General features: G+C 36.6%; 1 protein-coding gene across 1 annotated transcript in view; it reads left to right on the top strand.

Moving 5' to 3' along the window:
- LOC150086340 (ribosome biogenesis regulatory protein homolog) overlaps positions 1 to 13,538 on the top strand; it is a 67,327-nt gene that overhangs the window by 24,328 nt on the left and 29,461 nt on the right. Inside the window, exons 5-7 of the mRNA XM_090371278.1 lie at positions 2,162 to 2,263; positions 2,728 to 2,806; positions 4,773 to 4,877. Of these exons, the coding sequence (XP_090227404.1) occupies positions 2,162 to 2,263; positions 2,728 to 2,806; positions 4,773 to 4,877 (286 nt within the window). The remainder of the gene's footprint in view (positions 1 to 2,161; positions 2,264 to 2,727; positions 2,807 to 4,772; positions 4,878 to 13,538) is intronic.

Here is a 13,538-nt window from a genome sequence, read left to right as displayed (position 1 = left end):
TTTTTCAGCCTGGTCTGTGCTTGTTGACAGGAGAGACTGCTTCTGCAGGGATGAGAAAGGTGCAAGAATATTTGCTGATGCTATTGAGGTGGGTTGGAAAACTGCTAGCTTGAGGGGGATTGTTGTTGTTGTTATTTGGTTTTCAGGAGCATTAGCAGCTAAGGCCATATTGCTCCGGGGATATGCAGTGGTCATTCCCTGACCTTTCCGCATTCTCTGTATTTGGTGGTCATGGGCTCAAACCCCGGTCTAATCAAGAAGCGTGTGCTACGCACTGCCACTCCTGCCCACCTGGCTACGGAGGCGCCTGGAGATACACAGACTAAAAGGTTAACAGTGGCCACAGGCAGAGACAAAAGTGATTCTTGCACTGCTTCTATTAGAATGAGCATCAGCCTGGAAAGCAAGGCAATGGAGATTTCCAGGACTGCTGGGAGTCATAGTGGGATAAATAAATACATGGGCTGTGTTAGGGTAACTAAGAGTACAAACAGGTACATGTATACTTGCATGTACACCAATGCTAGGACTATAGTTAATAAATTTGATGAGCTTGATGTGCTAGTCAAGACATCAAAGGCAGATATTGTTGGGATATCAGAGATGTGGTGTCACACAAACAAGCAGTGCAGAATTGGAATTTGGGGAGTACAGTGTGTTCAGAAAGAATAGACAGGACAGGAATGGAGGAAGGGTTATGCTACTAGTTAAGAAACACATAAAATCTCAGGAAGTGCATCCAATTGATGTTGATGGGCAATGCAATGTTGAGTCTGTTTGCACTGGGAAAGGGAAAATGAGAGTAGGTATGTGTTATAGAATGAATCTGATGAGTATAATGAGCAATTGTGCAGAGAGATATAAGAGTGGGCCAGTAAATCAGAATGTCTTATAATGGGGGATTTTAACTTTCCAGATATTGACTGGAACTTGTGAATTGGTCACTCGCACACTAGCAAGACTTTGTGGATTTATTGGATGACTGTTTTCTACAGCAACATGTTCGAGAGACTACCACAGGGAGTAGTAGTCTTGATCTGATTATCAGCAATGATTATTCATGCATTAAGAATTTGCAGATAAAGGAACCACTGGGTGACAATGATCACAATGTACCGAAAGTTACATCTTTTAAGGAATTAAGTAATTCCCTTAAAGATGTGACTACCAAAGCAAAAGCCCTTCTCAAGAGGGAGGGCTTTTGCTTTTGCTTTTGCTCAAGAGGGCTTTTGCTTTCATAAAGGTGACTACGGGGGGGGGGGGGGTCTCAGACAGTTTTAAATTCTGTACAGTGAGATCAACTGATGATGCTAACAACACTGAATTTTTAATGGGAAGCCTTCAGAAACTTAATTTTGGAGGCTACTAAGCTTTTTATATATTTTATACATTTTTATAGCTGTGTTAAATTTAAAACATCATAAAACGGATTTCATTTTTAAATTAAATCGGTACGGATTTTAGTATTCCTTCATTATTGTTTTGATTTATGATCTGCATCTTATTAGAACTGGAAAAATCTGATTTTTCATTGTTGTACATACCCAGTATGTCCAATAGTGAGAGATATATTGCCCACCTACTCATGTAAAATTATTTTGCAGGACAATGAATTTAAATTTTTTTGAAAAAAAAATTAAAATAATGAATAATAGTTAAAAATATATTTAAACAAATCTGTGACATCTAACCAGACTGCAGTATATTACAGCTATGGCAACTGTTGCACCAACAGCCAATGAATGATATTTGAAGAAGATGAAACAATGGATAAGTATCTAAATCTCTGAATTCCGACTATTACTACCAAATCATATAGAACTGATTAATAATATGAAATATTATATGCAAGATGCATCTGCCTTCACTTGGAACTCAGTGTTGATATTTTCTTAATGAAAATCACATTACTCATATAAACTCTGAAATGCTGCCCTTTTATTTATTTATTTTTTTATAGGTCATCCATCTTTGATAGTACATAATTACATATTTTAACCTTTTTGACATTTTCAATTTTATAACCATGGATGTACGAATTCTTACATTTATTGTTTGTATACTCATTTTAAGAAGAGAATTTTTCTATACTCATTGTAAAATTGGGCTGTAATCAGAAACTTTGTAGAATAGATTAATAAGAGAGAGACTGTCTTTGTAGATTCCCAAAGCAAAACCACCAACCAAGTGGGAACAGTTTGCTAGGCAGAAAGGCATCCAGAAAAAAAATAAAGAAAAACTTGTATGGGATGAAACAACTCGAGTAAGTATGCATATATATATATATATATATATATTTTAAATATGTACCTAAAGATATTAAAAATATATAGTTTATAGATGCTAAAAAGTGTTATAGACAGTGCAGTACAATATAATACCATACAACATTTTTAGTATCTGTATATTGTACTTGCAAATGATACTAACTATAAATGATAACTAGAATTGACATTAATTGGTGACATTGTATAGGAGTGATGTTAATTGGTGTTTGTAATATGATTTCATATTATATCATAAATACAGAACAAAATAAAATAATACTAATACTAGATAAGGTATGGAAATATTAGTATTAATAGAATTTAAGAAAGTAAGATAATTAATTTTCCTGGTTGTATTGTAACATGATTTGTGTAGAGTTATTAGTTATATAAATATTGAGTTACTCAAAGGGTAGATAATGCAATTTGTCTGTCATTTTTTTCCCTTCCCAACTTAAAGGAATGGAAACCTCGATGGGGATATCGGCGAGCTGATAATGAAAAGTCTGATTGGTTAATAGAGGTCCCAGACAATGCTGGTATGTATTGGGCTATATTTATTGATGTATTTCTTATAATTATGTTTAATATACTAGACAGCAGAAATGTCCAGTTTGTTATTTATCATGAAATTTATAACTTTTAAGTTACTATTTATGTTAATTAATTAATTGGCAATTAATAATTTGTGAGAATGTTTCTTTTAATATCATTTATTCACTATTGTCATGTCCTTAAGATCATACTTAATGCTAATTGCATTAAATTGTGTTCAAAGAGAGAGGCAATAAAATTAGGCAGGAGCACAAAAGGGTACTCTTATCAAGTAAGACTTCACTTCTGTAAATTGCAACATCTGGAAACCAAGCACCTGCAAGAAAACCTGATTGAAGTGTTTAATGTTTTAAATAGATTGAGTAAGCTAAATGCTGATGGTATCCTTACTCTTTCTTGGAGGTGCCTCCGTAGCCAGGTGGGAAGGAGCAGCAGCAATGCGTAGCACACGCGTCTTGATTAGACCGGGGTTCAAGCCCGTCACATCCGGGCTTGAACCCCGGTTCAAGCTCGGTGCTGCAGTCTTGTCTAGATGATCCTGCAATGCATCTTTAACCAGCGACTCCATTATTTTACCCGGAACAGAAGTTAAACTAACTGGTCTGTAATTACTCGTGTCACCCTTCGATCCACCTTTGTGAATTGGGGACACATTTGCACATCTCCAGTCCGTGGGAACCTCCCCTGAGTCCAAGGATGCTCTCATAATTATGGCTAAGGGCTTGCTTAGTTGCTTTGCCGCCTCCTTTAAAATAACTGGATAGATCCCATCCACCCCAGGTGCCTTTCTTATGTTTAACTTCAACAATTTCTCCTCCACTTTGCTCTCAGTTATTACAAAATCATTAAGCACACTGCTACAATTTGATAACCTTCTTCCATTTTCAAATTGTAATAATTCCTCACGTGTGAATGTAGATGCAAAATACTCATTCAGTTTGTTTGCTATCTGAGCAGAATCATCAACAGTCGAACCATCGATGTCAAGTGGACCAATCATATTCATCCCCTTCCTTTTAGAGTTTATATAAGTAAAGAAATCCTTGCTGTTTTTCTTAGCATCTTTTGCCAAAGATTTCTCGTAATCCGCCTTTGCCTGCCGAACCTCCTTTGTGACCTGATTACAGACTAGCTTATATCTGCCACAGGCTTCTGCGTCACCTGATAATTCCTCCTTGGTTACTCCTCTCCCTGATACATTTCAACACTCCTTGGTGACTCAACAGGTAGTGAAAAGAAAGGTATCATTTCTTGAAACCTTGTAGCATGTAATGAACTAATTTTTCGCCCTTGAGTAAGATTTAAAAATATCTATCAAAACAATAAAAGCATCTTACACAAATTTTAACTCAAATTTTAACCCGCTTTAGCCAGCGGGTGGTTAATTGCTGGAACAGACTTCCATCTGTCGTTGTAGAGGTTGATAGGTTGAATAAATTTAAGGAGGAACTGGACAGGCATTTGGAGGGAATGGTGTGATTTTTTTTTTTTTTTTTTTTTGGCTGATGCTGCATAAGCTCCTACACTTGCTTTCTTGCATCATGTGCCACTACTACTACTACTACATTTTTCAAGCTTTTTTCTTTTGAAGTGGTCAGCATTACCACTCATATCTTAAACTTAAGGTACACCCCAGCAGATCACTTTATGGTCTTACTCATTGCAATTTACATACATTTTTGACCAGGTTGTGGGGTGGGTGGGTGGGTGGGGGACCAGCTTTTGCCACTGCTGCTGCTGCTTTCCTCTGTGGGCAAGAGTCAAGTAAAGGCTTAAGAACACACACAGTAATACACTAGTGCTTTGTGGCTTCAGTTGGCTTGGCATAGATTTAAATTACCAAACTCTTAAAAGATTCTTCCCAGACATAAGATAACTTAAACATATGCATTGTATTAGAATAGCGTTTACTATGAAACTACATAAAATGTTTGTTTAATTTTTTTTTAGATCCAAATGTTGATTATTTTTCCAAGAAAAAGGATGAAAAGAAAGAACGTATTGCTAAAAATGAATTTCAGAGACTGAGAAATATTGCCTGCCAAAAAGGGAAAGGTAAATATTGGAACATTCCTTTGATTCATTTATTTTCTTCTGGTTTTATTTTAGTCATTAATTCTAATTAGCTGATTTAGATATCAATTTCTGCAGTTGTAGAAAACTATAATAGTCATCCCAAACTGTCATAACTGTTAAATTTTTAAATTATAAAAATTAATTTAACTTGAGAAGGACATTGAAATACTGCCATGTAAGAAAATTTAATAAAAGACACTTTACTATGTGACATATTTATTAGTTTATTGGTATGAAAAGAGAGGTTGATACAATTAAACCTGAATAGGCCCAATAACTAAATAAAACCAGTTGTATTTCAGATTTCTGTAGAGACCCCTAGCTGTAACTGTAGAAAATGGGGTGGAATTTCCTGTAGAATTCTGGCTGGGAATCCCTTTTTATGCACTTTAATGTTGGTAAATATATACAGCAGCTCCAAATAATCTTTGGGAACTGAGGAATAAACTGAAATATCCTCTAGTAGATTTCTGATTTTAGCTGCATAATACAAGGTGTTAATTATTACAAATGTATTGCCTTTAATACTGTGATGGATCTCTCTAAGTTTTTATTGAAGATCTCTCCTCTCTAGATAGTTATTTTTAGTCTTGGAAAGATTTTGTTGAGGTCTGATTTTTGTGAAGTCTCTGTTGTTTTGATAGCATGGAATCTCATATTACTGGATTCTGGATGCTATCGTGCTGGCACTTTATTAACCTGTATTTCTGATAACTTGATTTAATGACAGCATTACCATTGCCTCTAATTTGAAAGTTATTAGAGGAGGGAATATTATACAAATGAATGTTTTGTCTTAGTTTATGGATTATTCATCAATGGTACTGGCAAAAATCTTTGCACCACCTTTGTTCAAATGAATACCATCTCTACAAAATGATTAAGTCATTTGTGCTTAACATTTCAGGTAAGCACACACATGGCTCCATGTAACCCTGGACACATCTCCCTTCCTTAACATTTGAATGTAATAATCCCCCCCCAGCTTACTGTTGTCCAGGGGGTGGCTCAGAGCAGAACAATAAACAGATATTAATAATTATAATAATAAAAAATAGGTTCCTTCTACCTACAGGTGCAGGCCACACTGATAAAAATCTCCTTTCCCCAAAGTCTTGCAGATTCCCTGGTGTCTTCAGTTCATCCACAAGGCTTTCATCATATAATCCCTCCAGTCGTGTCTGGGCAGAATTGTAGAGACAGAGACATTTTGACCTAACTCATGACATTTCTTCAGCATGGTCTATATTTATCCAACAAATAGTCAGGTCGTGTTCGTTTAATATTGTTAGTCCCCGCATGAATAATAATGCTCTCTTTACTCCCCTTTAAAATCTGATAAAATGTTGGTAACATCATCAGTTGTTACTCCTGGCAAACACCCTAGCTCTGGTCCACCTGTCTTTATTACAAAAAATATCTGTTTCCCTGAGTTATACTTGACTATTCTTATCTGGGGCCTGAATCAGAGGTCTATCACTTGACAGGTCATGAGATATTTCCCCTGACAAGCTCCCAGTCCCTTTTGTTTTTAGGGAAGGGCACTCATTTCTTCAGATGAAGAAACAAGTGCCTGCCCTAATGAATCAAATTCTTCTTGTAATGCACCAAGTTCTGATTTGAGATCCGTACATGGGGTGCAAAGGAAAGAATGGTAGTCGAGCTAGGTTTGTCCACTAGACCAACCTTAGAATACATGCCACAGACTAACAAATGATGAACTCATGACATACATCAGAAATGCCCACAGGTATTTCCATCTAGGTCACAATATCCTTGGACTTGGTAATGTAAGTGGATCATGTAGTAACTATTATTAAGGTAAAATTTGACATTCAGAAAATTGAAAAAATTTGAATTTACATGATATTTCAGAAATAAAACCGTTGACAAAACTTTAAACACTAGAGAAATTAAATTTAAGTTACTGAACGAAAGTTACTAAGTTCACACCAAAATGTTGATAACAAGGGCTGTCTGAATACAGTAAATCCCGCTATTTTCGGGGGTTACGTTCCTGAGAAATGTCGCAAATACCGAAAACACAAATACTGAGTTATGGCTCCCATAGTAATAAAGGGGTCCTGTTCCAAAGTATGAAATATATAAGAAAAACTAGTCTAAAATTTTGTCTATGTATGTATTATATGTACCTTCATAATATGACTATGTACATAGACAGTGAGGCACCTCCGTAGCCAGGTGGACAGGAGCAGCAGTGTGTAGCACACGCTTCTTGATTAGACCAGGGTTCGAGCCCATCACCACCAAATACGGAGGATGTGGAAAGGTCAGGGAATGATGACCGCATATCCCGGAGCAATATGGCCTTAGTTGCTAATGCTCCTAAAAACCAAAATAACAAACATGACAACAACAGCTCCTAAAAACCGAATAACAATAACATAGACAGTACATAGTGAAATGCAAGCATATGGCATCGAAATGAAAATAAGACACAATTTAATATTAAATGTAATATTTAAATCTTTCAAACCAGCACCTTTGCTAGCAAAAAAACTTATCCCACCAGTGCTATCACCAGTTTCGCTAAAGTGTTGATAAAGGTGTTTTGCTTTTTCATGAATGATGAGTGAACTTAAAGGAATTTTATTTTGAGTTTGGTCTTCTATCCACAGATTTAAAGCTTTTTCCATTTTTTTCTAATTTAACATCACGAGTTATAGAGCAAATTTTTTAAGCAATTAGCACGTTTTCACAGACACTGCGGCAGATTTTTTCTTTCGATTTTTTGATTGATCGTACCGTTGACTCATTGATTTTATAATGTTTTGCCACTGAGGAGACACTTTCACCATTAGAAATTTTGTCTAATAACTCAATTTTATTCGCTAATGTCATCACCTTTGATATTTTCACATTTCCCTTGTTATTCGTAGCCATTTTTTTGTACAGGTTAGAAAGAACTTGTCCACAATAAAGTCACTTTCTTCCATTAACACATTCGAAAAAGTCTGTTTTACACTGCAAAACTGTAGATTTATCACTTTTGTAAGCATATCAATTTATAAATTGATAAATTTATTCAATTTATAAGCATATAAATTAAAAGCAAATGACGAAACCTTCCATGACAAGCGCATAACACATACTGAACAAGGATTAGCGAGAAACATCCACACTTGCGATTTTGTCACCCCCCCCCCCACACACCCACTGAGCGCTGTTTTGACCAGGAAAGATAATTTTAGCCACGTCCATATTTTTTTATGGCGGAAAATATTCACGGCGCTTTAAAATTCACATTTTTTTAGGTTTCATTTTATATTAAATTAGCGATCGTGAATACGCAAAACTGCGAATAGCAGGGGATTTACTGTATTAAGCAGTAGCTTTTTTTTTTTTTTTTTAATACTTTAGAAAATTTAAATTTACATTATATTATAGGATTTAAATTAACAGACTATTACAGAAATTAAACTGCTAAAAAAAACCTTTAACCACTAGTGAAGTTAAATTTAAGCTACCAAATGGAATTTTCTGCTAAAATATTAAATAACAAAGGCCTTGTAAATATTAAGCTGTAGCTTTCTAAAATATCAAATAACAAAGGCCTTGTAAATATTAAGCAGTAGCTTTCTAAATACTTAACTAAATACAAAAATAAACTAAGACTATATATATTCAAACTATATAGCAACTACAGTTTAGTATATTAAATTTAAAAAAATACCTCAAAATTATTCCAAAAACTAACCTGCTATGAAGTTCCAAAATGCACAGCCACCATGTACAATCAAGTGCAGCAATGTGCTATATATGTGCACTGGTTAATTGCCAAACAATGAATTTAAAAAAAATTTTTACATTAACAAACACTTTATTTGAATTGTATGTGAAATTACCATGGTAAATCTAAATTTGTTTCCTAATTGTATTTTTATGTGTGAAGGAAGAGGTTTATATGGATTTTACTGGAATATTATACCATGTATGATACAAAAAATTACAGTCAGTCCTCGTATAGCACGATGGTTGTGTTCCTAGAAACCCTCGTGCAATATAAACAGACCCTATGGGAAAAATAGGGTTAGGTGCCGACCACCCAAGATTGAACACACATTTGTAACCAAAACATTACCAAACACAATAAATAATCGTAATAAAATATGTAAGTATTTTATTACGATTATTTATTGTTATACGTAATACGTAAGTATTTTAATTACTTAAGTATTTTAAGTAATACGTAAGTATTTTATTATGACTATTACCTAATAAAATATTGCTAATGCTTTTGCTTCTATCGTAAGCAAACTTTTTTGTTTGATTTTCTATCCAAACAGATGACAGCCGTTCCATCTCTTCCAATTATTTGCGTCTTAATCTAATGGATTTTAATTACACTTTGAGTTGTTCCTGCTATGAAAGTTGTTTTTATTTTCTCTGCATTCTTTGTAATTCTCGGCGTTGCCTCATTTAGGTCTGTAGCATGTGCAATATCACATGGTCTTTCATTTCGCTCAAAGCGTTTCACAATTTCATATTTTTTCTCTATCGACAGAAGTGGACTGGCCATAAGCCTTACCGGGCTTATGGCCTTTCTGTGGGCCGGAGGCCGGTGTGATTTTGGCCATAAACCATAGTATGAGGCCACTATAAATTTTTTCCTGTGTAAGAATTTTTGACCCAGTCCGCCTCTGTTTATCGATATTGCTTTCCTCTCTCTCTCTCTCTCTCTCTCTCTGAATCTGCAGTGTCTTCACCAGGACGGTTCCTTTTCACACCTTTTAAGTATTTTACTCATTTGTAGGGAATAAAGAACAATTACAAAACGAGGCACGCTTGATACACATAAACAAAGCTGCGCGCAGCGTAGCGACTGAATAAACAACACCGTAAAGGCAGAGATACACTATTAACACCTCACATTTTTAGGGGTTACTGCCATAAAACAATAAAAATCCAGTTGCGTTTCTGCTAGTGGAATCTGAAACTGGTAGAAACTCGATCTAATTGCATTTGCAATTATACCGATAGTTGGAATTGTGTTGCTTTTTACGTTATTATGGTGAAATGTGTTTCCCCTTCACTGATATAAAAAACAAATACATTTTCAGAATCTCCTCTTCATTCCTATCGTGTTGCGTTCAGTTGGGGTGATTCCGCGTCTGACTGCCATTTCTTGTAAACACAAAGGCGAATCGTGCATAAGCGAATTCAGTTCGTGTTATATAATATATCGTTCCCCTATTTATAAATTGTGTATGATCGAATTCATGTAGTGTAAACATGTGTTATACGAGGACTGACTGTACTTAAAAAGGGAGGGGTGCGGGTTGACTTATACAGTGAATATAAGTTAAGTATGAATTTTCAAGGCAAAAAATAGAAGTTGTCTTATATGCCAAATATCATTTCAGCATAGTTTCCATATAATTTCAATAGTCAGATCAGAGCTGCTCCTCCTCCAGTATCTCAATTCTTCTCCTCATATCTGTTTTACTATGGAGTTTGAAGGAGATCATACTCTTTCATTTCTAGATGTCCTAGTTTGGTGTGTGGATTCCTGTTTGGTAACCTCGTTATACAAATTGGAGCAGAATGGTATTAAGGGTAAGTTGCTACAATGGATAAAAGGATGGTTAAGTGGGAGAAGACAGAGGGTGGTAATCAATGGGTGCTGCTCTTCTTGGACTAATGTTATTAGTGGAGTCCCACAGGGTTCGGTGTTAGGTCCACTGTTTTGTATATTTATCAATGATATTGACAAAGGTATATCAGGCTTAATGTCGAAGTTTGCAGATGATACAAAGGTTGGCAGGGTTGTTAATGACAGTAATGGCAGTGTGCTACTGCAACAGGATCTAGATAATTTGGGCAGATGGGCTAAGAAGTGACAACTGAAGTTTAACCTTGACAAATGCAAAGTACTGCATATGGGTAGAAGTAACCCCAGAGAAACGTACCAACTGTGTGGTACTACACTTAAGGTGGTAGAAAATGAAAAGACCTGGGAGTAATTGTGCAGTCAGATATGAAGTTCTCTGAGCAATGTAGACAGGCTGCCTGCCAGGGCAGGTCATGGGGTTTTGTCAATGATATATAGGAATTTTGCTAGCAGGGAAACGGAGGTGATTATCCCTCTGTATAAGGCAATGGTCAGGCCACACCTTGAGTACGGTGTACAGGTCTGGAGGTCTCATTTAGGAAAGCATGTAGATTTACTTGAGCGTGTACAGAGAAGGGCAACAAGATTGGTGAGGGGAATGAAGGGATCCTCTTACCAAGAGAGGCTTAAGTTCTGCAAATTGCAGTGGCTGGAGACTAGGCACCTGCGCGGTGATCTGATTGATGTGTATAAGGCCTTGAATGGGGTTGAGCACGCTGAATTCTGATGGGATCCTTCCACTTGTTCAGATTACGAACCTAAGGGGGCATAAATTCAAATTAAGAAAAGACAGATGTAGATTGGATGTGCGGAAATTTGCCTTTAGCCAGCGGTGGTTAATTGCTGGAACAAACTTCCATCTGTCGTTGTGGAAGTTGATAGGTTGAATAAATTAAGGAGGAACTGGACAGGCATTTGGAGGGAATGGTGTGATTTTTTTTTTTTTTTTTTTTTTTGGCTGATGCTGCATAAGCTCATACATTTGCTTTCTTGCATCACATGCCACTACTACTACTACTACTACTACAGAAAACCAATGTGCCAAAGACAGTTCAACAATTATAAGTCAGTACATGCCCAAGGACATCTGCATAGCACAGCACGAGTGTTATTTAGCTGTGCTTGATCCTACTGTGATTACACTGTCAACAGGGATGCCAAGATCTCTAAGATTTGGACAAATTTGTGTAGGTGCTGATATTGTCCTGCCATGCATGGTTTGGATATTTTTTAGTTACATGGTAATAATTCTGTTTCCTGTTTGGACTGCAATAGTGAGTTAATTGTCACTGCTTATATTCCCAATTATCTGGGCATATCTACACATCTTGCTAGAATGTTGTGATGTACCATATTGGTTGTGTGCAGCTTCCTGGCAGGAAGTTGCAGTCAATGGTTTCCACAGTTAAATATGTTATTCCCTTGCTGCATTGTGCAGATTCTGTTTATTGGATCACATGTCCATATTGCTGGGTGTGCTATATTGTCAAGTCAGATCAGAAGCTTTTTGATTGCATCTTGGAACATGAGGGAAAATTGTGTGAAGAAAACTTTGCTCACTCTGCTGTTGCTGAGCATTATTGGTGTGAGCAGGATGTGAATTGTAACCCGTGTTCCATTGTTAATTTTGGACTGCGAACATGATTCTCATCATCGCTTCTGTTTCATAGGTGGGTTGCAACATTAATCGCAATTGCGGAATCTATAATAGGGTGTATAACCCTATTGTAGAAGTGGTTATTTTATAGCATAATGAAAGATTGTGAGCTTATAACTGGCAAATGTACACCAACCTACTTCTTCAGAGTCTGACATTTGATGTTTTGTCCTCCTTCATGATCTGTGTTGGTTTGTTGAAGCACATTCATATACGTTGTGCCTCTGTGAAGTACAATGATATATGTCACACCGCTTTGCTTCCAAGTTGATAAAGAGGCACAGTGTTCTAAAAGCTTCTTAATCGTATATTTTGTTTTTGTATTCTTATTGCTTTTAGTTCTTTTATAACTTTTACCATTTCTCTCTCTCTCTCTCTCTCTCTCTCTCTCTCTCTCTCGATCTCTCTCTCTCTCTCTCTCTCTCTCTCTCTCTCTCTCTCTCTCTCTCTCTCTCTGTGCGCGTGTGTGTACACCACTGCTTTACATTGGTTCACTTTACGATGGACTCTCCGTTCATTATACGATATGTGGTTTGTGCCGGTTATCGTGATCCCGTTTGCAAATTAAATTTTAATTCTTTTAAACAGCAATTCCGATAAGCAAAAATAGGAGGAATATTATCCACAGGCTATAAAAGTAAAGATATAAATACAAATTAATGCTTTATTACAAAGGGTACTAGGAAAGTTTTGCAATATGACGCAACAATGAATCACAGGAAGCTGCTTGTTGCTGCATGTTGAGACATGTTCATACGTGCATAGTAGCCGCCGCGCCAAGTTGATGGGCTCAGTTATTCATTAGTAGTGAGAATGTAAAGTGCTTGCGATGGCATCGTGGTCACGAAATGAGATAAGGACAGCTTTGCAGTATAATTTCGTGCGTGGTTTAACCATAGACCAGTGCTTAGAAGAAATGACTCTTGCACTAGATGATGATTGTCCACATCGTACAACGATATTCAAGTGGTATAGAGAATTCCAAAGAGGAAATTTCACTCTGGAGGATTCGGAGAGGCCGGGAAGGCCACGAACGTCAGTTACGGAGGAAAACGTTACTGCTGTGAGGAAAATGCTTGACCAAAACAGGCGAGTGACCTACCAACAGATAGAGGATACTTTGTGCCTAAATGCACCAGCAATTCGTTCGATTCTGCAAGATCATTTGCACGTGAAGAAACTTTGTTCTCTCTGGGTGCCGCATCAACTGACTGAAGAGCAGATGACACGACGTGTGACTTGGTGCCGGGAGATGTTAAAAAAGTTTGATAAGGGACAATCTCGGTATGTGAACAACATCGTGACAGGTGACGAGACTTGGCTGTACTATTACGATCTGCCGACCAAGGCT

This window comes from Mastigoproctus giganteus, chromosome 4 (genome assembly GCF_048544385.1).
Source record: "Mastigoproctus giganteus isolate SK-2022 chromosome 4, ASM4854438v1, whole genome shotgun sequence".
In the NCBI taxonomy this organism is placed as follows: Eukaryota; Metazoa; Arthropoda; class Arachnida; order Uropygi; family Thelyphonidae; genus Mastigoproctus; species Mastigoproctus giganteus.
The sequence above is the reverse complement of the archived record's forward strand: the minus strand, read 5'-3'. Positions and strand labels throughout refer to the sequence as shown.